The sequence below is a fragment of the Gopherus evgoodei genome, chromosome 8 (genome assembly GCF_007399415.2).
Source record: "Gopherus evgoodei ecotype Sinaloan lineage chromosome 8, rGopEvg1_v1.p, whole genome shotgun sequence".
Taxonomy (NCBI): domain Eukaryota; kingdom Metazoa; phylum Chordata; order Testudines; family Testudinidae; genus Gopherus; species Gopherus evgoodei.
The window spans coordinates 113,552,700-113,579,633 of record NC_044329.1 but is presented as its reverse complement, the minus strand read 5'-3'; the positions used below and the strand labels follow the sequence as shown (position 1 = coordinate 113,579,633).

The following is a 26,934-nucleotide window of genomic DNA, read 5'->3' as shown; positions in this document are numbered from 1 at the left end:
AAGGGCAGCGGCTCTGCCTCTTGCCCCACTGCCTGCAGAACTGATTCCTCTGCCATGATGCTTTCCTCCCTGTATTTGCTACTGCTCCGATTTTGGTGTCATGCTCAAATTTGGCCACGATTGATTTTACAACAGGGAAAGTCCTACCCCAGGGAGGCCTAAGCCAGCTGCTGCTGCTTCTGAGCTAGCTTGTCAGTAAAGCCTGTGGAGACCCTCTCAGGCTGAGTGAAAACCAGCAGAATCTGTTGCTGCGTAGAGATTGACAGGTGATGCCACATCATGACAGCAGCAGTGGCTCAGACCCCACTGTCAAGGTGCCTGGTTGGACATGGGCCAAGAACCCATGCTCCAGAAACTCCAGCCCTAGCCGGGGAAGGATAGGGCAGGTGAGGGCTTCGCTCAGCCAGTTCTCCCCTCGCCATTTTCCTCAGCAGTCCCATGAGGTCCCCTCCCCTGTCTCCAGCTCTAATCCCACTCTGCCTTACCCTGGCTGCCACATCATAGGGAATCTCTGCAGGGGCCTTTAGGAGAAAGTAGAGTGCGTGACGTTGCAGGGAGCATGTTCGATCTGTGCAAGGCCGAGAGTGCAATCAGGGCTTTCCTGGGCACAGGGTGGGGCATGGCTGTCTGGAGGGGAGGCCTGGCAGCACCATGACCAGAATCCAATGTGCTGCTCTGTGAAGAGCTTCTTGTTCTAGAAGCAGGGCTGGTGCTGACCCAGATTCTGTTCTGAGCTCCAGCCCCAAAACACTGAGCGTCGGGCACTCCAAGCACTAGCTTCGCCAAACAGTGCATTCTTATAGCACCAGGGGAAATCCTAAGTCTCACTGGGCACGGTCTAACTGGAGAAGCAAAAGCAGGCTGAATAGCAGGCAGGGATGGGCTAGGGCTGAGATGCTGGGATCCAGCAGGTCCTTGTTGCATATTGCTAACAGCTGGGCCCAGGGAGCTTTTGGGAGCGAAGAGGCAGCAGGCCAGCCAGGGACATCCTGCTGCCAGTGCTCAGCCTGCGATGGGCTCTGGGAGGAAGCTGTGTCATGGCACAGAACAAGGCTGCTGGTCACGTGGCTTTGGTTTAACAGGATCCTTTGTAATCAACAGTTGACAACAGTGAAAACATCACACTCATGAACCTACGGCCAGTCACGGCCTACCTGGTCAAGGTGCAGCTGACTCGCCCTGGTGACAAAGGGGAAGGTGCCATGGGGCCACAGGCGGTCATGGTGACAGAGTGTCAAGGTGAGTGCCTGGCAGGGACTAGGGACAGACAGGAAAGGAATCCCCCGAATAAAAATACTACAGAGGGGGTGTGCCTGGACCTGCCCTCCCCAAGAGCCACCAGGACTAGAGCTGGGGGGATTCATCCATTGGTTATTGATTTATACTGCACCAGTGTCTACAGCTTCCAAACAGGGATCAGGCCCTGTTGTCCTGGGCTCTGTACACGTGTGGTTTAATTCACAAGCCATTTGTTCCATGAATCTGACCTAATTAACCCTGCTCTGAACCAATCTAATGAGATTTAATTCTGTCCAGTCCAGTTCATCCTAGCCCAATCCCAGTTTTCTTGGAATTTCTCTGATTTAATCAACTCTGTTCTAGCTGATCTGAGAGTCTGGGCCCATGCTGAGTCTAGTCTGAATTTATTGGGGCATTCTCACCCTCCTCAGCATCAGGGCTTGATACAAGTGTAGGGTTCTTCCAGGCCCTGGAGCCTAGAGTGGCAGCATGAGGTTCTGTGTATTCCTTCAGGAGGAGGGAGAGGACTGGCCCCAAAGTGAATATTCTGTCTGGTTTTCATAGGCATTGGTCCAATAAAGATATTACCTCACTCACCTTGTGTCTCTAACAGAACCCACAGCCAAGCCTGTGATCGAAGGCTGGTCCGTAGAAGGGAAGAACACGCTTCATGTTAATTGGAACTTGCCAAATAACTACGAGCCAGCAAATGGGTTCGTTGTACGTCTCTTGGACTCAGCAAAAGTGCTTGTCCGTGAGATTAATATAACCTCCATGTTTGTGCACGCTGCCCGCATCCCTAACCTGGAGTTCAACAAGGAGTATGGCCTGGAAGTGTTGGTCTATCACTGCACCAGCCTGGGCCCTCCATCTGACCTCTACAAGGTCATGATCAACAGCAAAGGTAGGTAACCAACAGCCCCTCTTGGCCTGCAGAACCAGCACTGTCAGGAGCAAAGGGAGGGAACTGTCTGTCACAGGGACATGGGGCCAGCTCTGCAGCTGGCGTAGATCAGCATGGTCCCATTGAAGTGAATGGAGATACCCTGGCTGGGGATCCGATCCATAGAATTTGCCACACAAGATCAGACTACTGGTCCATTGGGCAATTCTGCCTGCTTATTTCAGGGACAATGGCCAATACCTGATGCCTCAGAAAGAGGCAAAAAAACCCATGATGCACCTGGCTCATGGTACAGTCGTGCACAGGTAAATAGCTTACCCTGACATAGGGAGGGGAGAAACCTTTCCTGGCCCTTGTAGGGGTCAGCTGGTATCTTGAAGCATGAGGCTCTTTCTCTTGTCTTGGGTATGGCCGCACGTGAACCACCCCAGCGGCAGAGGTGCAGCGCTCCAGCGTCAGCACAGGTAGTGCCTACGGAGGGGCTCTCCCATCAGCGTAGGTGGTAGCTAGATTGACAGGCCCCTGAGAGATGTAGCTGGGCTGATTAAGTTCTCAGTGCAGACCAGCCCTTAGTATCTAGTTGCCAGTGTTATTAGGCATAAAACTAGAGTATTATCGAGCACCTCTTTCAGTTCAGCTCTGTATGTCACTCTGCCCCTGCAGCCATGACTCCCTAGGCCGATTGCCTGAGGAGGGAAACACGGTCTCCTTTTCTTTCTTCCACAATTGTTTGGCCCAGAGTGGCTTCCTGCTGCATAATCCCCTGTTCCATGGCTACTGCTTGCCCTCTGTGTGTAAAGCAATAGAGCAGTCAGGCTACTATCCCAGATTGCTACTGTAATACAAATCCTGCACCGTGGCAGGGGGTTAGACTAGGTGACCCTTGTGGTCCCTTCTAACCCCCTGGTTCTATGAAATAATAGATAACACAGGCCATGGAATTTCACCAGTGATTCCTGCATCAAGCCCAGTAACTTGTGGCTGAAATTGCTGCGGTTCCTTAGCATTGTGTCATTTATTAGGACTAAAATTATAGCACTGACCATCCCCAGTTCGATTCTTTGCAGACACAACAGCTCAATTCTTCCCAGGTGCCACTGCACCAACTTCCTTGGAGATACACCAGAGGGGACCATTGTGATCATCTAGTCTGAGCTGTACAGCACAGGGCAGAGACCTGCCCCACAATAATTCCTAGAACAAAACATCCCATTTTGATTTAAAAATTGTCAGTTAAGGAGAATCCATCACAACCTTTGGTAAATTGTTCCAATGGTTAATTACTCTCACCAGTAAAAATTTAGACCTTATTTCCAGTCAAAATTTGTCTAGCTTCAACTTCCAGCCATTGGATTGTGTTAGTTGGACCTTTCTCTGCTACACTGAAGACCCTATTATTAAATATTTGTTCCCCGTGTAGGCACTTTAAGTACCAAGCAGGACGGATGCAGTTTGTCTTTGGGTCACTGAATTTCCCTGTTGTTTGGGGAAGGGACTTTTATACAAGTCACCTCACTTAAAATAAACTGCAGCAAGTTGTCCCCAGGGCATGTGCAGAACTGGAGATACTGCTCTCTGATTTCAGCTAACTGTGCTTTGGAGAGGTTAACCCTCCTGCTGTCAAGTAACTGTGCCCCCTGAAGGTGACAATCACCAAATTCAGCATGACTTTGGGATACTGTAATTAGACTGTGGAACTCACGGGCACTGGATGACATTGAGGCCAAGAATACAGGAAGATTCAAAGAGGGGTTGGACATTTCTATGGCTATCAGTAATATGCACAGGTATTACAGTTAATGTATAAAAGGGTTTTTGGAAGGGAAACAAAACCCTGCTTTGGGGCTTAAGCCAATCGCTGACAGTTAGGGAGCAGGCTGAGTCCTTCACGGAGGGCACACTATCCCACATGTGCCTGCAGTGGGGGTTTTACAGTGTCCTCTGAAGCTCCTGGGCTGGTTATGGTCAGAGACAGGAGAGTAGGCTACACAGACCTCAGGCCCAACCCAGCCTGCTCATTCCTCTCTTTCTGTGGTGCTGAAGAAAGAAATTAAAATGTTAATTTAAAAAATGACCAGCCATTGATTAACTTGTGGGTCCTGTCCCATACCACGGTTGGGTAAAGGGAGGCATTGGTCAGCATCCACTAGACCCTGCCTCCTCCTCTGTCCCATCCCTCCTAACTGTTTAGCGTTGGTGCTGATTCAGGATGGCAGCCATTGCTCACCCAAACATGTGGTGCTTTCCTTGTCCAGCTGATGCCTCAGCACTCTATCTCCTGTAGCTGGTTCTGCGCACTGCATCCCGCTGCCCTGAGGGTTCAGCCCTGCACTGCAAGCCGGGAGTATCTGAGAAGGGCTGATAGTGCTCCAGGGAGCCCTGCCATTTAGTGCAGACAAAGAGCGGTGACTAGAAAGATGAGGCTGAGGCCACGTCTACACTAGGGTGCTTTGCCAGTACAGTTCTTGCAGTGGTGCTCCTAGCATGGACACAGCTTATACCAGCCACACTGCACTCTTGCCGGTAGAGCTTAGACTCATAGACTCATAGACTCTAGGACTGGAAGGGACCTCGAGAGGTCATCCAGTCCAGTCCCCTGCCCTCCTGGCAGGACCAAATACTGTCTAGAACATCCCTAATAGACATTTATCTAACCTACTCTTAAATATCTCCAGAGATGGGGATTCCACAACCTCCCTAGGCAATTTATTCCAGTGTTTAACTACCCTGACAGTTAGGAACTTTTTCCTAATGTCCAACCTAAATCTCCCTTGCTGCAGTTTAAGCCCATTGCTTCTTGTTCTATCATTGGAGGCTAAGGTGAACAAGTTTTCTCCCTCCTCCTGATGACACCCTTTTAGATACCAGAAAACTGCTATCATGTTCCCTCTCAGTCTTCTCTTTTCCAAACTAAACAAACCCAATTCCTTCAGCCTTCCTTCATAGGTCATGTTCTCAAGATCTTTCATCATTCTTGTTACTCTTCTCTGGACCCTCTCCAATTTCTCCACATCTTTCTTGAAATGCGGTGCCCAGAACTGGACACAATACTCCAGTTGAGGCCTAACCAGCGCAGAGTAAAGCGGAAGAATGACTTCTCGTGTCTTGTTTACAACACACCTGTTAATGCATCCCAGAATCACGTTTGCTTTTTTAGCAACAGTATCACACTGTTGACTCATATTAAGCTTGTGGTCTACTATAACCCCTAGATCCCTTTCTACCATACTCCTTCCTAGACAGTCTCTTCCCATTCTGTATGTGTGAAACTGATTGTTCCTTCCTAAGTGGAGCACTTTGCATTTATCTTTATTGAACTTCATCCTGTTTACCTCAGACCATTTCTCCAATTTGTCAGATCATTTTGAATTTTGACCCTGTCCTCCAAAGCAGTTGCAATCTCTCCCAGTTTGGTATCGTCTGCAAACTTAATAAGCGTACTTTCTATGCCAACATCTAAATCATTGATGAAGATATTGAACAGAGCCGGTCCCAAAACAGACCCCTGCGGAACCCCACTTGTTATACATTTCCAGCAGGATTGGGAGCCATTAATAACTACTCTCTGAGTACGGTTATCCAGCCAGTTATGCACCTACCTTATAGTAGCCCCATCTAAATTGTACTTCCCTAGTTTATCTATAAGAATATCATGCGAGACCATATCAAATGCCTTACTAAAGTCTAGGTATATCACATCCACCGCTTCTCCCTTATCCACAGGGCTCGTTATCCTGTCAAAGAATGCTATCAGATTAGTTTGACACGATTTGTTCTTTACAAATCCATGCTGGCTATTCCCTATCACCTTACCACCTTCCAAGTGTTTGCAGATGATTTCTTTAATTACTTGCTCCATTATCTTCCCTGGCACAGAAGTTAAACTAACTGGTCTGTAGTTTCCTGGGTTGTTTTTATTTCCCTTTTTATAGATGGGCACTATATTTGCCCCCTTCCAGTCTTCTGGAATCTTCCCCGTCTCCCATGATTTCCCAAAGATAATAGCTAGAGGCTCAGATACCTCCTCTATTAACTCCTTGAGTATTCTAGGATGCATTTCATCAGGCCCTGGTGACTTGCAGGCATCTAACTTTTCTAAGTGATTTTTTACTTGCTCTTTTTTTATTTTATCTTCTAAACCTACCCTCTTCCCATAAGCATTCACTATATTAGACATTCCTTCAGACTTCTCAGTGAAGACCGAAACAAAGAAGTCATTAAGCATCTCTGCCTTTTCCAAGTCTCCCATTACTGTTTCCCCTTCCTCACTGAGCAGTGGGACTACCCTGTCCTTGGTCTTCCTCTTGCTTCTAATGTATTGATAAAAAGTCTCCTTGTTTCCCTTTATTCCCATAGCTAGTTTGAGCTCATTTTGTGCCTTTGCCTTTCTAATCTTGCCTCTGCATTCCTGTGTTATTTGCCTATATTTGTCCTTTGTAATCTGACCTAGTTTCCATTTTTTATATGACGCCTTTTTATTTTGTAGGTCACGCAAGATCTCGTGGTTAAGCCAAGGTGGTCTTTTGCCACATTTTCTATCTTTCCTACCCATCGGAATAGCTTGCTTTTGGGCCCTTAATAGCGTCCCTTTGAAAAACTGCCAACTCTCCTCAGTTGTTTTTCCCCTCAGTCTTGATTCCCATGGGACCTTACCTATCAGCTCTCTGAGCTTACCAAAATCCGCCTTCCTGAAATCCATTGTCTCTATTTTGCTGTACTCCCTTCTACCCTTCCTTAGAATTGCAAACTCTATGATTTCATGATCACTTTCACCCAAGCTTCCTTCTACTTTCAAATTCTCAACAAGTTCCTCCCTATTTGTTAAAATCAAATCTAGAACAGCTTCCCCCCGGTAGCTTTTTCAACTTTCTGAAATAAAAAGTTGTCTGCAATAGACTTTAACGTCAGAAGGGACCAATATAATCTTCTAATCTGACCTCCTGCACAACGCAGGCCTCAGAATCTCACCCACCCACTCCTGTAACAAACCCTTGACCTATGTCTGAGCGACTGAAGTCCTTAACTTGTGGCTTCCTCCAGCTCCTCCCTGCGAAATAGGATCTACTGGCAAAGGCGCACTTTTGCCAGAATAACTATGCCTAACCTAGGGGCTTTCCCCAGCCCAGCTCCATTGGTCAGGGATTGCACCTCTTGATGCCACAGACCCATCGTCGTGTGTGTATGTGGGCGTGTGTGAATTTTAAAAATGTGGCCTTGGCATTTCCCAGCCTCCCAGCCAGGCAGCCCTCAGTCTGCTCTGTCTATAGCCTCAGCAGTAAAATCAAACTGGAGTCAAGACTCCCACCTCATTGCCCCTCTTCGCCAGCCCTGGGGACAGGGGCGCGGCTCCGACCATGCCCCTCTGCAACAGAGGTCAAGGGGGGACTTGTCTTGGGGGTGATCCCACTGTTCTTCCTTCTCTGTTTATTCTGCTGTGGCCCATTGACTGTCACCCCCTCCCACATGTACATATGTCCTTCCCATGGTCTCATGCCCTGCACAGCCCAGGGAGTCTCCTTTGCTGTGGCTGAAGCTGGGGGCTGGGTGCAGCCAGGCCCAGTGCTTCACACCCTGGAGATTTTACCTGTGGTGCTGATTTCCCTCCTTTCCTCATCCCAGGCCCATCCTCCCCCAGGTCTCTCCACGCAGAGCCCCTCACGGACACTATCGTCAAACTCACCTGGCAGGCCCCTGAGTATCCCAACGGGGGTGTCAGTAAGTACATTGTGGAGCTGCAGCAGCTGGGTGGGGCCAGTGAGCCTCAGTGGGTTGACACGGACAGCGGTGGGGAGACCACGAAGACCATCCCAGGCCTCAACGCCAGCACATGGTACCAGTTCCGGGTCCGAGCGAACTCCCATGTGCCTGGGGAGTGGAGTGAGCCTGTGAAGGCAGAGACCCTGGGGGACGGTAAGTGGGTTATTTCAGAGATGCAACAGGAAAGAACTGAACTGAGTGGGGTATGCAGTCCCCCTCCATCCTGGCTGCTCTGCTGACCTACCCCAGCTGGAGGCCTGGCATCAGTATCCATTCCCTCCTCTCCCACACGGAGCCATATTGTCAGGGCAGCCCCAGCCCAGCTGGCACCCCACACACAGGCCCCTTGGGAGTCTCCTTTGGAGTCTTGGCTCTGTGTCCAGCCCTGCAAAAAGCCTAGTTAATGGATGATGTGCTGTGCCCCAGAATGTCACCAGTAACCACCTCTTGGCTGGTGTGTGACCCACATACGGCTCGGGCACTGACCCCCACATCAGTTGTGAGCCCACAGCAGAGCTGCTCCCAGCAGCACTGCTGTGGTGCATGGAGACAGCAAAGCTCCTGGGGCTGAAACATTGTCTTTGGCGTGGGGAGCACGGGGCAGGTAGAAATGGGCACGAGAGAGAAATGGAAGATGAAAAAGAGCAAGGAGGGGAGGAGAATAGTGTGAGAGAGAAGACGAGGGAAATAGTAAGTCAGTGGAGTTGGGGGGCAGGAAAGGGCAGAAACTGAAGGGGAGTAAAACGCCCTTTCCAGAACATTGTTCATTTCAGTGGAGTGTGGGGAATATGCAACACGTGTGCAAATCAGTGTATGTGTGGGTGCAAATAAGCTGCAGCCATCAGTGTCGGGAAGGTGCTGTCATGGCTACAGTCGTGCAGTGTGATGCCTGGGGCAGATGAACTGCAGAGCCCTGAAATGCCAGGGTCAGCTGCAGCCACTTCGCTGCATGGCCTTTGCTATTGGGCTGCAGGGCCATATTCAGCCAAGGAGGAGAGGGGTTTTCCCAGTGCATGTAGCAGTGCAAAGAGATACGTTGGGCTGGAGCTGGCACATTTGACACCTTGAGCTAGGCGCAGCCATGAGCCCTCTATTCCCCTCCCTCCTTGCAGGTGCCTTGAGCGAGGTGCCCAGACTGAAAAGCCAGGACACGCAGCCTTCGGGAATAGACCAGCAGCTGCTCCTGGCCATCATCGGCTCCGTGTCTGTCACCTGCCTCACCATCCTTTTTGCCCTCTTGGCACTTTTCCTTATCAAGAAGAATTTTTTTCACCGGCGCCGGACCTTCACCTACCAGTCTGGCTCAGTGAGTAATGCTGCCTCTGCCTCATCAAACCCGCAGCCAGGCTCCCTGAGTCCCCATGTGCCAGCCCGACCTCTAATCCTAGTGCACCATGGGCAGCGTGAAGCATGCCTCACGCACACACACCATCATCCCCAGCCCTGCTCAAACCACGGTGTTGGGTTCCTTGGGGGCCAGGAATCTTTAACTTTCCCCTTACCTGTTTATTAGGGGGAAGAGACCATCCTGCAATTCAACTCAGGGACCCTGACCCTGACCCGCCGGCCAAAGCCTCAGCCTGAGCCCCTCAGCTACCCCATCCTGGAGTGGGAGGACATCAAATTTGAGGATATGATTGGAGAGGGGAACTTCGGGCAAGTCATCAGGGCAATGATCAAAAAGGACGGCCTGAAAATGAATGCAGCCATCAAGATGCTGAAAGGTGAGTGAGCCGGCACCTGCTTGGGGCCCAGGAATGGCAAAGGGGTTAAGGACAATGTACACATCCTGGCAGAGATCCCGGCATCCTGAGCTGGGCCCCAGGGCCAAGCCGGAGTTTGCCCCAGGTACTGGGACAGACTCAGCCTCAAGCAGCTGAGATACGGAGCAGACACCAGAGCTCACAAGGCTGCCTGAAGGCCCCACGTCTGGGCTCCGTGGGGCCAAGTCCAAATCCAAGAAGTGCCCAATGTGTGTCCCCCAAACACTGTCTGAATGGGAATAGCGTGGACATCTGGGGGGGTGCCGATGGTTTTTACCCACCCGAGAGGATTTCTCAGGAGTGGGTGGGTGATGGGGGTTTGCACACACCCAGGACAGCACCTCAGGGGAGAGGGTTTCTGGTGCTTTGCACCCACAGGGGGTGGGGGGGAGGGCAGTTCTGAAGGTTTGTACCCACGTGGGAGAGTGTCTCGGGGGTGGGTGATGGAGGTTTTCACCCACCCAGGAGGGTGCCAAGGCGGATGTGAGCCAGTGCTGGTGGTTTGCGCCTGTGGGGGGTGTGGTGCCAGTCGCTTTGTTTTGAGAGTCACACCTGGCCGAGGGGTGGAGGAGGTACCTCAGGATGGCAGAGGGGGGTGGCTGTGGACAGGAACCTCAGGCCTGGGACTGCAGTGCCAGCGGAGGGTGACTGGGGACAGGTGTCTAGGGCCTGCGACTGCAGAATGGAGTGGCTGGGGATGGGAGCCTTGTGCTTGGAACTGCAGAGTGGGGTGGCTGGGGACCAAAGCCTCAGGCCTGGGACTGCAGAGGGGGATGGGTGGTGATGGGAGGGTGTCTCGGGCCTGGGCAGGGTTGGTGCAACCTATTAGGTGACGTAGGCAGTCGCCTAGGGTGCTAGCTTTTGGAGGGAGGCATTTCGGGTCCTTTGGCGGCGACCGCGGTGGCCGGATCTTCGGCCACCCCGATCGTTGTCAGCATTTAGGCAGAGGGACCTGGGGCAGGGGGACACGGGGAGGGCCGCCTGCAGCAAGTAATGAGGGGGTGCCGCACACAGGGGAACCAAGCTCACTTCTGCTCCGCCTCCTCCTGAGCACGCCATCCCGCTCTGCTACTCTCCCTCCCAGGCTTGTGGTGCCAAACAGCTGATTGGCGCCACAAGCCTGGCAGGCGGGAGAAGTGGAGCAGGGGCGGCACGCTCAGGGAGGAGGCGGAGCAGAGGTGAGCTGGGGCAGGGAGCTGCTGCACGGCTCCCCGGGCCAGGGGGACCTGCCACAAGGCCCGGGGGGAGCTGCCCTGGGGAGGGCATCTTGGGGGGGGGGCAGAGAGCTGCCACAGGACTCGGGGGTGGGGGGCGCAAGGTGGAAGTTTCGCCTAGGGCACTAAACATCCTTGCACCCACCCTGGGCCTGGGACTGCAGAAGGGGTGGCTGGGGATGGGAGTCTCGCCCTGGGACTGCAGAAGGGAATGGATGGTGACGGGAGGATGTCTCGGGCCTGGGATTGCAGAGGGGGGGATGGTGACGGGAGGATGTCTCGGGCCTGGGACTGCAGACGGGGCGGCTGGGGATGGGAGTCTCGCCCTGGGACTGCAGAAGGGGTGGCTGGGGATGGGAGTCTCACGCCTGGGACTGCAGACGGGGTGGCTGGGGACAGGAGGGTGTCTGTGGCCTGGGCCCCTGGATTGCAGCGTTTGTTCCTGCTTGTTTCAGAGTTTGCCTCAGAGAATGACCACCGGGACTTTGCGGGGGAACTGGAGGTGCTGTGCAAACTGGGGCACCACCCCAATATCATCAACCTGCTGGGAGCCTGTGAGAACAAAGGTGGGAGCTATCCCCGCCCCCCGCTGCTCTGTGTGGGCTGGGCCAGGCTTTTTTCCCTGCTGTTCCTGGGGTCCCTGCACTTCTCCCCATCCCGCTTTGCTGCCCTCCTCTCTGCTCTGGGCAAAGTCCTGCCCACCCTACCCACTGCAGGATGCTGAAGGCCTGTCTCCCTCCTTTGTCCCTCAGGCTACCTGTACATTGCTATTGAGTACGCTCCCTATGGGAACCTGCTCGATTTCCTCCGGAAAAGCCGAGTCCTAGAGACTGACCCAGCCTTCGCGAAGGAGCATGGGACAGCATCTACCCTCACATCCCAGCAGCTCCTCCAGTTTGCTTCCGATGTGGCCAAGGGAATGCAGTATCTAAGCGAGAAGCAGGTGTGTCCCCTCCCCTGCTCTGCCTGCTCTGAGCCCGTGCCAAGCTCTGGCACAGCCAGCAGCCGTGATAGCCACGTGGGTGCGTGTGCAGGAGCATGGGAGGGGTGCCAGTGACTGCACAGCTGTGTATCAGAACCAGGAGCTGAGGCATCTGGCACCAGGCTCTCCCTGAAACACGCCAGCCATAGCTACCGCTCTGTGACCCAGTGACATGGCAGCGAGGCAGCGTTACCACCACCCCCCCCCCATCATGTCACTTGCCACCAACAAGAACACAGAGCTGGGGCAAACTAGCCAATGAGTATAGGTCTCTCCTGCCCATCTGCGTTCTGATTGGCTGTGATGTGTTCTGCACGTGGGGCATGGGAATGGAGGAGCTGGCGCCATGTCTCGGAGAGCAGCTCTGCTACTCAGTGGCTGGCCTGGCAGCCTTCTGGGCACAGGTCTCCGGGGCAGCCAGCTGACCTACCCATGCTCTGACCAAGCATGCAAGGGACCGGGCACCCCCCTGAGCCCTGCTGAAGCATCCTCCCATATTTAGCTGCCCCATGACTCCCCAGTGCTGGATGCGAAACGCCCTCACTCGCCTCTTCCTAGGGCTGCCCCAAAGCCCAGCCAGCCCTAGGTAACTTCCAGGGACTTGGAGCCACCACTGCTGAGTCCAGGCTCCTTTCTGCTGCCTCCTGGCCAGGCTCCCTGAACCCACCTGCAGCTTGGCTGCCTGTCCTCTGCCCAGCCAGCTGGCACAGGGGAGACTCCCCAGGATCCAGGAGAGCTGGTCAGGATCCACTGCAGCCATCAGTTTCCTCAGCAGTAGCTGGGGCCCAGATGTGCCCAGGGATTGGGGCTGGACCAGAAGCAGAACAGCTGTCTCTCAGCATGTCCAAAGCGCCGAGGGTAGGGCCCGCCGGCACCTTCGTGTTCCCAGCTGCAGAGTCCCAGAGGGAGAATGCTGCATCGCCTCCACCCCCACACACCTGTCGCCAAAGCTGGTCCCTGTTCTGCATCCCAGGGCTGGGAGTAATAGGAGGCTGGGGCTGGCCAGCTTGTCTCCAGGAGGGGCCACACAGGTCCAGCCCTCACTCACCATGGCTGTTTCAGTTCATTCACAGGGACCTGGCAGCCAGGAACATTCTGGTGGGGGAGAACCTGGCTTCCAAGATCGCTGACTTTGGCCTCTCCCGAGGGGAGGAGGTCTACGTGAAGAAAACTATGGTGAGTCCAGAGTGAGGGGCTCTCTACAGCGCCCTTGGCAGATCTAGGTTGCAATGCCCCAACCCAGCAACTCTAGGGACAATTACTGTAATTGCCCCTGTGCTAGTGCAAGATCTCTTCTGTTCACAGCAAGGCCGTGAACCCCCCTCCACCCATGGCTCCCGCTGCCTGGATTGGGGGCAGCTGTTCCCTACCCTGGCTTTCCTCACTCGGTGGTGGGTGGCACCTGTACCCAACCTGGATCTCCCCCCTGGCTGGGTTGAGAGTGGCTGTTTCCTACCCCCCCTTTCCCTGACTGTGGGGGGGGGGACATTTCCCCACTACCCTGCTCATTACAGTGGGTCTTTTTCCCCAGGGCCGCCTGCCAGTTCGCTGGATGGCCATCGAGTCCCTGAACTACAGTGTGTATACCACCAAGAGCGATGTGTGAGTCCTGCCCCCAGTCCGTGGGGTAAATATGTCTATTGGGTTAGCCCTCTGCCAATGCAGAAGGGGGTTAGCCAACCCCTCCCTGCTGACATCAGAGGGGCTACTGCTCCTACACCTTCCCCGTGCCTTGTTCCCAGCCTCTAGCCCATCTCCCGCTCAGCCCAGGCTCGCGGTGCTCAGAGCCATGGATTCCTGTTACACCAGGGACCCATTGCGCTAGCCTTGCTCAGTCCTAGCTCTGAAGCCTAGCTCCTGTGCCTCCATCTTCCCGGTCCCCTCCCCTGGTGCAGTCCCAGCCCCTCCCATTCCTGTCCCAGAGTAAGCCCCTCAGACAGATATGCTGCCAAGCCTCAGGAACTGGGTGAGGAGGCCCGGGAGGGAGGCACTGCTGGAGACCCAAGCGCTGTCTCTCTTTCAGGTGGTCCTTTGGGGTGCTGTTGTGGGAGATTGTCAGCCTGGGTAAGTACTGGCCCAGGCGGCTCATCCTGGGTTCGTAATTTCTACCTGTGGGTCCTGCGGGCATGGCACAGGTGTGCCCAGCTAGCCTGGCCCTCCCTCCCTTACCTCTGTCAGGGAGCTCTTGGCTCTTGTCAGAAATGTTGTCTGGGTGAGGCAGTGAGGAACGTAAGCACTGCCCAGCGGAGGGTGTGATGGCACCACAGTGCCAGCTGGGAGGGTCCCTCAGACCCAAGCACCCATTGGGGCAAGGGAGTACGCACATGCCGAGGAGCTGGCCTAGGGTCTCCACTGAGCTGCCTCCTCTGGGCCTTGGTGCATGAGTCATAGCGTAGACATGCAGCCCAGCTGCAGCACTGTCCTGGACACACTTGCAACAGCCACGGAAGGGCTTTCCCACTGCTTTAGAGCCACTCCCTCAAGAGGCAGGCGCTGGGCCACCATCGACCTCGCAGCGTCTACACCTGGGCTTAGGTCAGCGTAATGACCTCTCTCAATGTGTGGCTGCCCCACAGCCCTGAGCAACATCTGAGCAGAGGCTATACCCACGGCTCTCTCTTTGGCCATATGTGTCTCCCCGCCATAGCGTCTGAGCGCCGCACCGTCTGCGGCAGATTTATCCCCATGGTACAGATCGGGATAGAGGCATAGACCTGCCAGGGCATTCAGACACCTGGTTCTCAGTACATCCAATGGCTACATGCCTTGGAGGATCTGTGCCAGAGAGACCAGGTGACTTGCCCATGGTCATGCAGGAGCTCTAACCCCGGAGCCAGCCTGTCTCGAGTCAGGCCAATCCCGACAGTAACTCCAGCGTTGAACACATTCCCAGTGCTATAGGTTCTGAGTCTGTGGGCACCCGCAACAGCACCCTAGGATTGGCCCAGTTCCTGCCATGGCCCCAGCAGGCACTGCCTGTCCAGGTCTCTTCAGGGAACACACAACCCACCAGCAATAAATGTCTTCCAAAGTGATGAAGCTGAAAGGAGCATCACAGGGAGACACATGTGGGCAGAGCAGAGAGGCGGGGGAAGAGCCCACCCGCTGCATGTCCCCTTGAGGGAGGCAGCTGGTTCAGCCTCAGCCACAATCTGACTGGTGAGGGTCTGAGGATGGCTGGAGCCTGGGCAGCTCTGGTTTTGTATGGCAGAGTCTGCACAGGGGTGGCGTGTGGAGTGGGACCTGCAAACTGCAATAGTCACAAGAGTGAAATGCCTGCAAGCTGCATGGAAACTTTTTAAACTCACCATAACAGAGGCTCAAACTCTATGTATACCCCAAATAAAAAAAATACAGTAAAAGGACCAAAAAAATGCCACCATGGGTAAACAACAGAATAAGAGGTGTTTAGAGGCATACTTTAAAAATTGGAAGTCAAATCCTACTGAGGAAAATAGAAAGAAACTCTGGCAAGGCAAGTGTATATGTATGATTAGGCAGGCCAAAAACAAATATGAAGAGCAACTAGCAAAAACTAACTGCATTTTTTTTAAAGTACACCAGAAGCAGGAAGCCTGCCAAACAGTTATTGAGCCACTGGACAAGAGAGGTGCTAAAGGAGCACTTAAGGAAGACAAGGCCGTTGCTGAGAAGATAGATAAATTCTGTGCATTGATCTTCACAGCAGAGGATGTGAGGGAGATTCCCACACCTGAACCATTCTTTTTAGGTGACAGATGTGAGGAACTGTCCCAGATTGAGGCATTGCTAGAGAAGGTTTTGGAACAAATTGATAAATTAAACAATGATAAGTCACTAAGACCAGATGATATTCACCTGACGGAACTCAAATATGAAACTGCAGAACTAATAACTGTGATATGTAACCAATTGCTTAAATCAGCTTCTGCACCAGATGACTGGAGGGCAGCTAATAGAATGCAGATTTTTTTTAAAAGGCTCCAGAGGCGATCCTGACAATTACAGGCCCATAAGCCTAACTTCAATATCAGGCAAATTGGTTGACACTATAGTAAAGAACAGATTTATCAGACTGAGCACGATATGTTGGGGAAGAATCAACATGGCTTTTGTAAATGGAAATCATGCCTCACCAATCTTTAGAATTGTTTGAGGGAGTCAGCAAACATGTGGACAAGAGTGATAAGACGGTTACTCTCCTTTGTAACTGTTGTTCTTCGAGATGTGTTGCTCACATCCATTCCAGTTAGGTGTGCGCACCGCGTGTGCACGTTCGTCGGAAACTTTTTACCCTAGCAACTCCAGTGGGCCGGCAGGTCGCCCCCTGGAGTGGCGCCGCCATGGCGCTCAATATATACCCTTGCCGGCCCACCCGCTCCTCAGTTCCTTCTTGCCGGCTACTCCGACAGTGGGGAAGGAGGGCGGGTGTGGAATGGATGTGAGCAACACATCTCGAAGAACAACAGTTACAAAGGTGAGTAACCGTCTTTTCTTCTTCGAGTGATTGCTCACATCCATTCCAGTTAGGTGAATCCCAAGCCATACCTAGGCGGTGGGGTCGGAGTGAGAAGTTGTGGCATGGAGCACTGCAGAGCCGAAGGCCACATCATCTCTGGACTGCTGGACCAGGGCGTAGTGGGAAGCAAAGGTGTGGACCGATGACCAGGTCGCTGCCCAACAGATTTCCTGGATGGGCACACGGGCGAGGAAAGCCAGCGACGACGCCTGCGCCCTGGTAGAGTACGCAGTCACACGGCCCGTAGGAACGTGGGCCAGCTCATAGCAGGTCCTGATACAGGACGTTACCCATGAGGATAACCTCTGCGAGGAGATGGGAAGTCCCTTCATGCGGTCCGCTACTGCCACGAAAAGCTGGGGGGATTTGCAGAACGGTTTGGTCCTCTCCACATAGAACGCGAGAGCCCTACGGACATCAAGCGAGTGGAGCTGTTGCTCCCGGCCTGAAGAGTGAGGTTTCGGGAAAAAAACCGTGAGGAATATCTCTTGGTTGTTGTGGAAGGCTGAGACCACCTTGGGGAGAAAGGCAGGGTGTGGCCTCAGCTGCACCTTATCTTTATGGAAGACTGTATATGGGGGGTCTACCACGAGAGCCCGGAGTTCCGACACCCGTCTAGCTGAGGTGATAGCTACTAGAAAGGCAGTCTTCCAAGAGAGATAGAGTAGGGAGCAAGTAGCTAACGGCTCAAAGGGGGGCCCCATGAGCCGAGACAACACCAGGTTAAGATCCTAGGTTGGAGCAGGGAGTCGGACGTTAGGGTACAAACGTTCCAGCCCCTTCAGGAATCTAGTCACCGTCGGGTGAGAAAAAACGGAGCAGCCATCCCCACCCGGGTGAAAGGTGGAGATAGCTGCCAGGTGGACCCGCAAAGACGATATCGCCAGGCCCTGTTGTTTGAGGGACCAAATATAGTCTAAAATATTGGCCACCGAAACTTCCATCGGGCGGAGACCTTTCTCCACGCACCAACAGGAGAAACGCTTCCACTTGGCCGAGTATGTCGCTCTAGTAGAAGGCTTCCTGCTGCCCAAGAGTACCTCCCGTACCGGGGTGGAGCAGCGCAGTTCAGAACTGGTCAGCCACGCAGGAACCACGCCGCTAGGTGCAGCGACTGCAGGTCCGGGTGACAGAGAGTCCCGTGTTCCTGGGTGATCAGGTCCGGGTGAAGGGGCAGGGGAACTGGGTCGGCTATGGCCAGGTCCAGCAACATGGGGTACCAATGTTGCCTGGGCCACGCCGGGGCTACCATGATCACGCGAGCCCTGTCCCTGCGCACCTTCAGAAGGACCCTGTGGACCAGTGGGAACGGGGGAAACGCGTAGTACAAGTGGGTCGTCCACAGAGTAAGGAAGGCATCTGCTATAGACCCGGGCTCCCTGCCCTGAAAGGAGCAGAACGCCTGGCATTTCCTGTTCCCCCCGGACGCGAAGAGGTCCACACGGGGATAACCCCACCTCTGGAAGATCGAGAGGGCGACGTCCAGGCGAAGGGACCACTCGTGTGAGAGGAAGGATCTGCTCAGGCGGTCCGCCAGCATGTTCCGTACTCCGGGGAGGAAGGAAGCCGTGAGGTGAATGGAGTGGGCTACACAAAAGTCCCAGAGTCGCATCCCTCGTGACATAGGGGAGAGGATCTGGTGCCGCCCTGCTTGTTGATATAGTACATGGTCGTCGTGTTGTCGGTAAACACCGCGACACAACGACCCCAAAGCTGGTGACAGAACGTTTGACAAGCAAGGCGGACCGCTCTCAACTCCCGCATGTTGAAGTGTAGCTTCACCTCCTGCGGGACCACAGGCCCTGTGTTCTCAGGGTTCCCAGGTGGGCCCCCCAGCCGAGATCTGAGGCATCCGTCGTTAGGGACACCGAAGGCTGGGGTGGGTGGAATGGGAGCTCCGCACACACTACGCACTGGTCTAGCCACCAGGTGAGAGAATCTAACACCCCCTGGGGGATTGTGATCAGCATGTCTAGTGGTTGCCTTGCCGGCCGGTAATGTGCGATGAGCCACAACTGGAGGGGCCTCATGCGGAGCCGAGCGTAACCGGTCACAAAGGTGCATGCTGCCATGTGGCCTAACAGGGTTAGACATGTCCGTATTGATGTTAAGGGGGCTGCCCGCAATTGCTGAACCATTGCCGACAACGCCTGGAACCTCGGTAACGGCAGAAGAGCCCTGGCCACGGTGGAGTCCAGGACGGCCCCGATGAACACCACCCTCTGCGTGGGGAGCAGGGTGGACTTGTGTATATTGATCATGAGGCCCAAGGTAGCAAACAGGCCGGTGATCCTGCGGACGTGGCTGCAAACCTGTAGTTCCGACGTGCCCCGAATTAACCAATCGTCTAGGTAAGGGAACACGTGGATACGACTGCGCCGAAGATGTGCCACAACGACGGCCATGCATTTTGTGAATACCCTCGGGGCCATAGAAAGGCCAAATGGGAGGACTGCAAATTGGTAGTGAAGGCGGCCCACCACGAATTGAAGGAAACGTCTGTGGTGTGGCCAAATGGCAATGTGAAAATAAGCGTCCTGCATGTCGAGGGCGGCGTACCAGTCTCCCGGATCCAGGGATGGGATAATGGTCCCCAGGGATACCATGCGGAACTTCAACTTCACTAGGTATTTGTTGAGCTCTCACAGGTCAAGGATAGGCCTGAGGCCTCCCTTGGCCTTGGGGATCAGAAAGTAGTGGGAATAAAACCCCTTGCCTCTCTCGTTTTCCGGAACCGCCTCTATAGCTCCTTTGTTGAGGAGCGCCTGTACCTCCTGTCGAAGGAATTGCTCGTGAGAGGGGTCCCTGAAGAGGGACGAGGAAGGGGGGCGGGAAGGAGGAAATGATATAAACTGCAGGCGGTATCCTGTCTGCACCGTGCGTAAGACCCAGCGGTCCGATGTTATTTGGGTCCACGCTGGGAGGAAAAACGAAAGGCGGTTGGAAAACGGGGGGGAAGGATCCGAGGGGAAAACTGTTACTGTGCCCTCGGGCGCACCTTCAAAACGAAGGCTTGGGCCCAGGCGGGGGCTTAGAGGAGTTTTGATTCTGCCCCCCTTGGTTCCCCGAATGCCTACGCCTTCCATTCCTGCCACGGCGCCTATTGAGGTCCTGCCATTGGCGGAACTGGGGGTATGGCCTGCGCTGCTGTTGCTGCTGTGGCCAGAAGGGTCTGCGCTGCCTTCCCGGCGTGTGCATCCCGAGGGAGCGCATAATGACCCGATTGTCTTTGAGACTCTTGAGTCTGGGGTCTGTCTTTTCTGAAAACAGGCCCTGGCCTTCGAACGGGAGGTCCTGGATGGTGTTTTGGAGCTCCGGTGGAAGGCCAGAGACCTGAAGCCAGGAGATACGGTGCATCGTTACCCCCGAGGCGAGGGTGCGGGCAGCCGAGTCCGCAGCGTCCAAAGAAGCCTGCAACGAGGTTCGTGCAACCTTCTTGCCCTCGTCCAGAATGGCCGCAAATTCTTGGCGGGCCTCCTGTGGCAGCAGCTCTTTGAATTTGTCCGCTGCCACCCAAGAGTTAAAAGCATATCTGCTGAGCAGGGCTTGCTGATTTGAAACCCTGAGCTGAAGGGCCCCAGCCGAATAGACCTTACGGCCGAGGAGGTCCATACGCCTGGCCTCCTTGGATTTGGGGGCTGGAGCTTCCTGTCCGTGGCGCTCCATCTCGTTCACCGACTGCACCACCAGGGAACACGGTGTCGGGTGGACGTGGAGGTACTCGTAGCCCTTGGAGGGGGCCATGTACTTCCTCTCGACGCCCCTCGCCGTAGGGGGGATGGAGGCCGGTGACTGCCAGATTGTATTGGCGTTGGCCTGGATCATCCTAATGAAGGGTAGGGCGACCCTGGTGGGAGCATCAGAAGAGAGGATGGTGACGATAGGGTCCTCGATCTCAGAGACCTCCTCGGCTTGCAGGCTCAGATTCTGAGCTACTCGCCTAAGGAGGTCTTGGTGCGCCCTGAGATCCAGCGGGGGGGGGGAGGGGGCTACTGGAGGAAGTGCCAGCCACCGCTTCATCAGGGGAGGAGGATGAGGAGACCCCCGGCAAGAAAGTGTCCAGTGGGGGGGTCCCCCTCAGCCCTCGCCTCTGTCTCAGGAGCCAGAGCAGGGTCTTGCTGCTTCGAACCTTCCTCTCCATCAGGGGAGGGAGGGGGGCGAGACAACAAAGCCTCTGGCACCCTGTGCTCTGCCGTTGCAGGCCTAGCAGGAAGCTGTTGGGGGCCCTGGGCTTGATGGTATGCCCAGGGTGTCCAAAAGCCCCACTGCTGCGGACCCTGGTCCTGTTGCGGAGGGTCCTGAAATAATGCTGCCTGCCTGTCGGTGCCCAGCGCTGTCCGCTTGAGACGACACCGACGGCTGCCTAGAAGGCCATGGCGGCGCCGACCGCGGCTGATAAGGGTCTGTGCGGTTCGGCACTGAAGACCTTCTCGGTGCCGGGGATCGGTACCGGGAGTCATAGCGGCGCCGGGATCGGGACCGGGTTCTGTCTCGGTGCCGGGATCTGGATCGGTACCGGCCGCTGCTTCGGTGCCGGGATCGGGACCGGGACCTGCCACCAATGTGGTGCCGGGAGGTCGACCGGGACCGGGACCTGCCACCAGCTCGGTGCCGGGAGGTCGACCGGCGCGGTGAGTGACGGCGAGACTGGCTCCTAGAGTCACGGTGCCGGTATCGGCGGCTGGAACCAGACCGTGACCGTCTGGAGGTCGATCGGTGCCGCGAGTGCGACCGGTACCGCCGAGGGGAGCGGTGCCGGGACTGCGAGTGGCGGCGGGATCTCGAGCGACCGTGGCGTCGGGACCTCGATCACGAGCGAGAGTCCCGAGATGTTGCCGTCATCATGGGCTTGCCCCTAGGTGCTACCCGCACCGGAGGTACCGGGGGTGGCGGCTGAGTAGACTCAGTCAGGGCGATAAGGTCCCGTGCCGAGGCGAAGGTCTCCGGAGTGGATGGGACCAATAGTTCAACCCCAGATCTTAAGGGGGAGCTGGGCGGTACTGGACTTGACGGACCCACCGGGCCCGGAGTCGACAGTGCCGGTAGCGCCGCGGCCGATGTCGATGCCGGGTGCTCCATTCGGGTCTGCCTGGCAGGAGTAGCAGACGTAGACGGTCTCGCTTCTGCACCCGGTGCCGGGGAAGGTCGGTGTCGGGGAGTCTTTCCGGTGCCGGTGCGATCCGGTGCCGGCGTCGAGATCACGGCCTGTGAAGCTGCTGGGTCAAGTGCCGCCTCCATTAGGAGAGTCCTGAGTCTCTGGTCTCTCTCCTTCTTTGTCCTGGGCTTAAAAGCCTTGCAAATGCGGCACTTGTCCGACCTGTGCGATTCCCCCAGGCACTTCAGACACGCGTCGTGGGGGTCGCTGGTTGGCATAGGCTTTTTACAGGCCGCACACTGCTTAAAGCCCGGCGAACCAGGCATGAGCCCGGTGCCGGGTGCCGGGAAGGGCTACAGCCCAGACCGGCGAACAACTATATACAATACTATTTACACTACAATTAATTAACTAACTATACTTAACGACCTAACTAACAACTGTAATAATAACGGTAGTTAACAAGGAGAGCTAGGGACGTGGAGGACAGCTATGCCGCGCTCCACAGTTCCAACGACCGACACGGCGGTAAGAAGGAACTGAGGAGCGGGTGGGCCGGCAAGGGTATATATCGAGCGCCATGGCGGCGCCACTCCAGGGGGTGACCTGCCGGCCCACTGGAGTTGCTAGGGTAAAAAGTTTCCGACGAACGTGCACGCGCGGCGCACACACCTAACTGGAATGGATGTGAGCAATCACTCGAAGAAGAACCAGTGGATATAGTGGACTTGGTTTTCAGAAGGCCTCTGTGCAAAGACCCTCACCAAAGGCTCTTAAGGAAATTAAGCAGTTGAAGATCCTCTCATGGATCAGTAAATGGTTAAAAGACAGGACACAAAGGGTATTAATAAATGGTGAGTTTTCAGACCAGAGAGAGGTAAAAAGTGGGGTCTCGCAAGGATCTATACTGGGACCAGTGCTGTTCAACATATTAATAAATGATCTGGAAAAAGGGGTAGAGAGCGAGGTGGCAAAGTTTGCAGATGATACTAAATTACTCAGGATAACTAAGTCTGAAGCAGACTGCAAAGAGTTACAAAGGGATCACACAAAACTGGGTGACTGGACAACAAAATGGTGGATGAAATCCAATATTTATAAATGCAAAGTAATGCACCTTAGAAAGCATAATCCCAACTATACATATAAAATGATGGGGTCTAAATTAGCTGTTACCACTCAAGAAAGAGATCTTGGAGTCACTGTGGATCATTCTCTGAAAACATCCACTCAATGTGCAATGTTAGGAATCACTAGGAAAGGAATAGATGGTTGCCCCCATCTCAAAAAAAATATGTTAGAATTGGAAAAAGTACAGAGAAGGGCAACAAAAATGATCAGGGGTATGGAACAGCTTTCATATGAGGAGAGATTAAAAAGACTGTGACAGTTAAACTTGGAAAAGAGACGACTAAGGGAGGATATGATAGAGGTCTATAAAATCATGACTGGTGCAGAGAAAGTGAATAAGGAAGTGTTATTTACTCCTCATAACACAAGAACCAAGGGTCACTCAATGAAATTACTAGGATGCAGGTTTAAAACAATGATAAGGAAGTACTACTTCACACAACACATAGTAAACCTGTGGATATTGTAGAGGCCAAAAGTATAATTGAGTTTAAAAAAAAATTAGATATGTTCATGGAGGATGGGTCCATTAATGGCTATCAGCCAAGATGGTCTGGGACACAACCACATGGACTGGAAGGCTCTAAACCTCTGACTGCCAGATGCTGGAATTGGACAAGTGATGGATTACTTGATCAGTTGTCCTATTCTGTTCATTCCCTCTGAAGCACCCAGCATTGGCTGCTGTTGAATGACAGGATACTGGGCTGGATGGACCATTGGTTTGACCCAGTCTGGCTCTTCTTATGTCCTTATGAGTGTGTGTGCTGCATTCTGCCCCCAGGAGGAACTCCTTACTGTGGGATGACGTGTGCCGAGCTCTACGAGAAACTGCCACAGGGATATCGTATGGAGAAGCCAAGAAACTGTGATGATGAGGTGTAAGTGGGATCTGGCTGCCCCCGTCTGTCCCGGCGGGGCCTGCTGGGACCAGGAAAACAGGCTTAGCCTTGTCTGTGGCCATGGGGCACCAGCCGCACACAGGAACCAGAGCCTCTTTGCACGGCCTCTCTGTTTGTTTGGTGTATTGGAGGACATGATGTAATTCCTGTGCACTAGGAACAGGAAAGCTAGCAGCCTCCCCACTCATGACCCATGGTAGGGCTCCCTTGCCTTCGTCCCTCCTACTGCAGCTTGCTTATGCCCAGGACCGGAGCTAGAGTTTTTCGCACCCTAGGCGCACGGCCATTTCGCTGCCACGCGCACCACTCCCACGGCTCCGGTGGAGCTGCCACAGCCATTTCTGTGGAAAGTCTGTTGGTCCGTGGCTCCGGTGGAGCTGCCGCAGCCGTGCCTGCGGGAGGTCCACCGGAGCCGCATAGGACCAGCGGACCGTCTGCAGGCATGACTGTGGCAGGTCCGCTGGAGCCGCCTGCCGCAGCCCCCCACCCCCGGCAAAATGCCGCCCCCCGAAAGTCCTGGCGCCCTGGGCGATTGCCTAGTTCGCCTCAATGGAAGCGCCGGCCCTGCTTATGCCTCTGTAACTTGCCGCCTTCCCTGCTGGTGCTTCCCCCACCCCCATGTCCTGTCTGCACTGATACAGGCCCTGCTGTGCCCTCTCTCCTAGGTATGAGCTGATGAAGCAGTGCTGGCGAGACCGCCCCTACGAGCGCCCGCCCTTTGCTCAGATCTCCATGCAACTTATCCGGATGCTGGAGGCCAGGAAGGTAGTCTGCAGCTCTCTCCCTCCCTCAGCGCTGTACTCAGGCCCTGGGGCAGGGCTGCCCCCAAGGGGGAGGCAAGGGTGGCCTTATGGGGCAGCCCTATCACAGTAACTGCCACTCCTGGGCTCTAATGCGCTCTTCCAGCGGCCAGGACGAGCTGAATTGCAGAGCTGCTGTAGCTCCTTTCCCTGGCCATGCCCCATGTTGGCAGCTGCTGGGCAATGATGTAAATCTGACTGTGCCACACGGGAACTGCCCTGATGCTGGGCAAATTCTGGGGGCTTTGCAGCCTCTCTCCTTGGAAGGGCACCGGGGAGCAGGGCTCTGAGCCCTGCCACGTGCCTGGGACTCATCTCCAAGCCAGAGCCCAGGAAGCTTTGCAGGGGGACAGTCACAGCTGGAGTAGGTGCATAGTGTGGGGACAGCCCTGTTCTGGAGGCCAGTCCCACTCTGCCCAGTGCCCCAACCTGCTCTAATCCCTGTTCTGAACCTAACCGAGCGGAGCTGCACTCCAGACCCAGACTGCAACGGGCTCTGGGGAGAATGCTGCCCCCTCCTGGCTAAGGGAGGAGCAGCTCCAAGCCTTAGCTCAGGCCAAGGGGTCCAAAGCCAAACCCCACTCACAGGGTGTTCATCCCTACCTGCGTTCGCTTAGACAGGGGGAATCACCCCAGCAGCACTCGGAGCAGGCCAGGGTCCTGATACCAGGACCAGAGTGCTGGGAACGTGAGTGCTGACCAGGAGACTCTAACCCAGCCCCAGGCCTGACACTCTCTCTCCCCATCCAGGCCTATGTGAACATGGCCTTATTCGAGAACTTCACATATGCCGGCATCGACGCCACAGCAGAGGAGGCCTGAGGGCGAGTGGAGCACAGCGCCGGGAGCCCTGTAAATAACACACCCCTACTTGCCGCACTTGGACGCCAGCTGGTCTAGGCCAGGAGAGGGACATGGCCTCTGCCCTGTGTGGGGCATGCTGTAAATGGCCTGCTCCAGAGTGGAGATGAGGAACTGCCCTTTGTCCTGGAGCAGGAACTTGCTGGGGGCAGTTCTGGCTAACATGATACCCCCGTATTCTTCAGCCAGGTTCCTGGCTCAACAGCAGCTTCTGCCCCCCCATCCACTCAGGCCGGACTGCCCTGCGCTTGCTGCCCTCTCTACCGGTCTCTGCAGTGCAGCGTTACACCAGTGGCAGGACCAGACAATGGGCCAGGCTCTCCCTGTCTCTTGCCCCTCCCTACTCTCCCAATCCTTGCTGCAGCTAGGTGCTGTGCGTGGCCGAGATCACAGGCAGGGAGGCCTGTCTCCCCTGGAGCGCATGGACACGGGGCCTTCTCTGGAGCTGGAGGATGTGACACCAGCCCCTTGCTGCCCTAAGAAAGGCACAAAGACTTGTCCTGGGTAAAGGACAGACTTGGAAACAGCCCCAAATGTAGAGCCCTTGTCCCCTACCTCCAGCCTTGATGTTTCGTGTGTGGCTGCTCAGCTTCCCTGCTGGCCGTGGGCTCTCGGAACTGACTGGACCTGGCCTGGCACCATGTGGCCAGCGTACTGGCATGCAGAGCCGTGCAAACATTGCTCCCGGATGCTGGAGACCCTCTGGGACAGGGCTGATTAGGGGAGTCCGAGAGGAAGGATTCCAGCACTTGCCTTTGGAACACCATGAAGGAGTAAAATATTCTAGGCTTGGCCCCAGGCTCCTCTCTGACCTGCCAGAGACCAGTGGCTGACACGACTTGTGCTTTATGGTTAATAAAGGAAGTCTAAGGGGCTGGCTGGCTCAGGGGTTTGGGGAAGGGGCCGGGGCCTTTCCTCTTTCTCTCTTTCATAGAAACACAGATTGTAAGTCTAGAAAGGACACTTAGATCGTTTAGTTTGACTTCCACTAGGGGGCACTGCTCCAAGCCAGCTCGAGTAGGCTCAGGGAGCAGGGAATGGGATACTGGGTCTTGCACCACTGGTGCCTGTGTGTTCCCTGACCTGCCACGAGGACATCAGTGTCCTGGGCTATCTCAGGAGCACGGAATTTGCCACATTCAAGCATGGGCCCATTGCTCCCAGAATGCTGGCTAGGGTATGGCTTATGCCCGGTTCTTCAGGGGCAAGCAAACTAATTAAAGAAACCCTCCTTGCACTGGGATATTGGGCCATGCTGAATAGCAATGGAATTCCCTCCTGAACTCTAAGGAGACAACTGGTGCTCTGGTACATGAGAATGGATTCCCCTGAGATCAGCTTTCTGGTGAGTGCCCACATTGTTGCTGATCGTCTAGTTTTCTTGCCCACGTCCAGTCCAGTTGTGGTATTTTCCTCCTGCATGGCTGGCAGTGCAAAAGCCAATTACAATGTATGATTTGAAAAAACACATTCTGCAGCACGTGTGCTCTGAGTGCATGCCCTGTGCTCGAGGTGTTCTGGGTGTGAGCAGCCAGGGAACCCAGAGCTGGGCTTGTGTGCCCACTGGACGTGGACTCTCGGTGGGGTCCGAGGCAGCGCAGAGGTGCAGCTGTATCCTGGTGCTCTGCACGGGCCCTCTGGCTCTGCTCGCTCTCTCTCACTCTCTGGGAAGATGGTGTGGAGCACATGCCTGGCCTCTCAATCGCTTGGCTTGGCCTTAGGCGCCTGGCAGGAGATGAGTACATTTGGAGCAAGCAGTTGCCTGGGGCTGGTGGCACCTGTCTACAC

General features: G+C 54.8%; 1 protein-coding gene across 3 annotated transcripts in view; it reads left to right on the top strand.

The window, feature by feature from the left end:
* The window catches only part of TIE1 (tyrosine kinase with immunoglobulin like and EGF like domains 1), a 49,617-nt gene extending 23,596 nt beyond the window's left edge, over positions 1–26,021 (top strand). For 2 of the 3 annotated variants that reach the window (XM_030572903.1, XM_030572904.1), the window contains 13 exons: positions 1,102–1,239; positions 1,853–2,143; positions 7,763–8,053; positions 9,013–9,206; positions 9,414–9,624; positions 11,333–11,443; positions 11,630–11,820; positions 12,922–13,035; positions 13,391–13,461; positions 13,883–13,923; positions 23,368–23,464; positions 24,151–24,250; positions 25,036–26,021. In XM_030572903.1, the coding sequence (XP_030428763.1) occupies positions 1,102–1,239; positions 1,853–2,143; positions 7,763–8,053; positions 9,013–9,206; positions 9,414–9,624; positions 11,333–11,443; positions 11,630–11,820; positions 12,922–13,035; positions 13,391–13,461; positions 13,883–13,923; positions 23,368–23,464; positions 24,151–24,250; positions 25,036–25,107 (1,922 nt within the window). In that variant the 3' untranslated portion in view covers positions 25,108–26,021. Of the gene's footprint in view, positions 1–1,101; positions 1,240–1,852; positions 2,144–7,762; positions 8,054–9,012; positions 9,207–9,413; positions 9,625–11,332; positions 11,444–11,629; positions 11,821–12,921; positions 13,036–13,390; positions 13,487–13,882; positions 13,924–23,367; positions 23,465–24,150; positions 24,251–25,035 lie in introns of those variants that run through there. The other variant, XR_004001636.1, reaches the window with a different exon arrangement.
* The last annotated feature ends 913 nt before the right edge of the window (positions 26,022–26,934 follow it).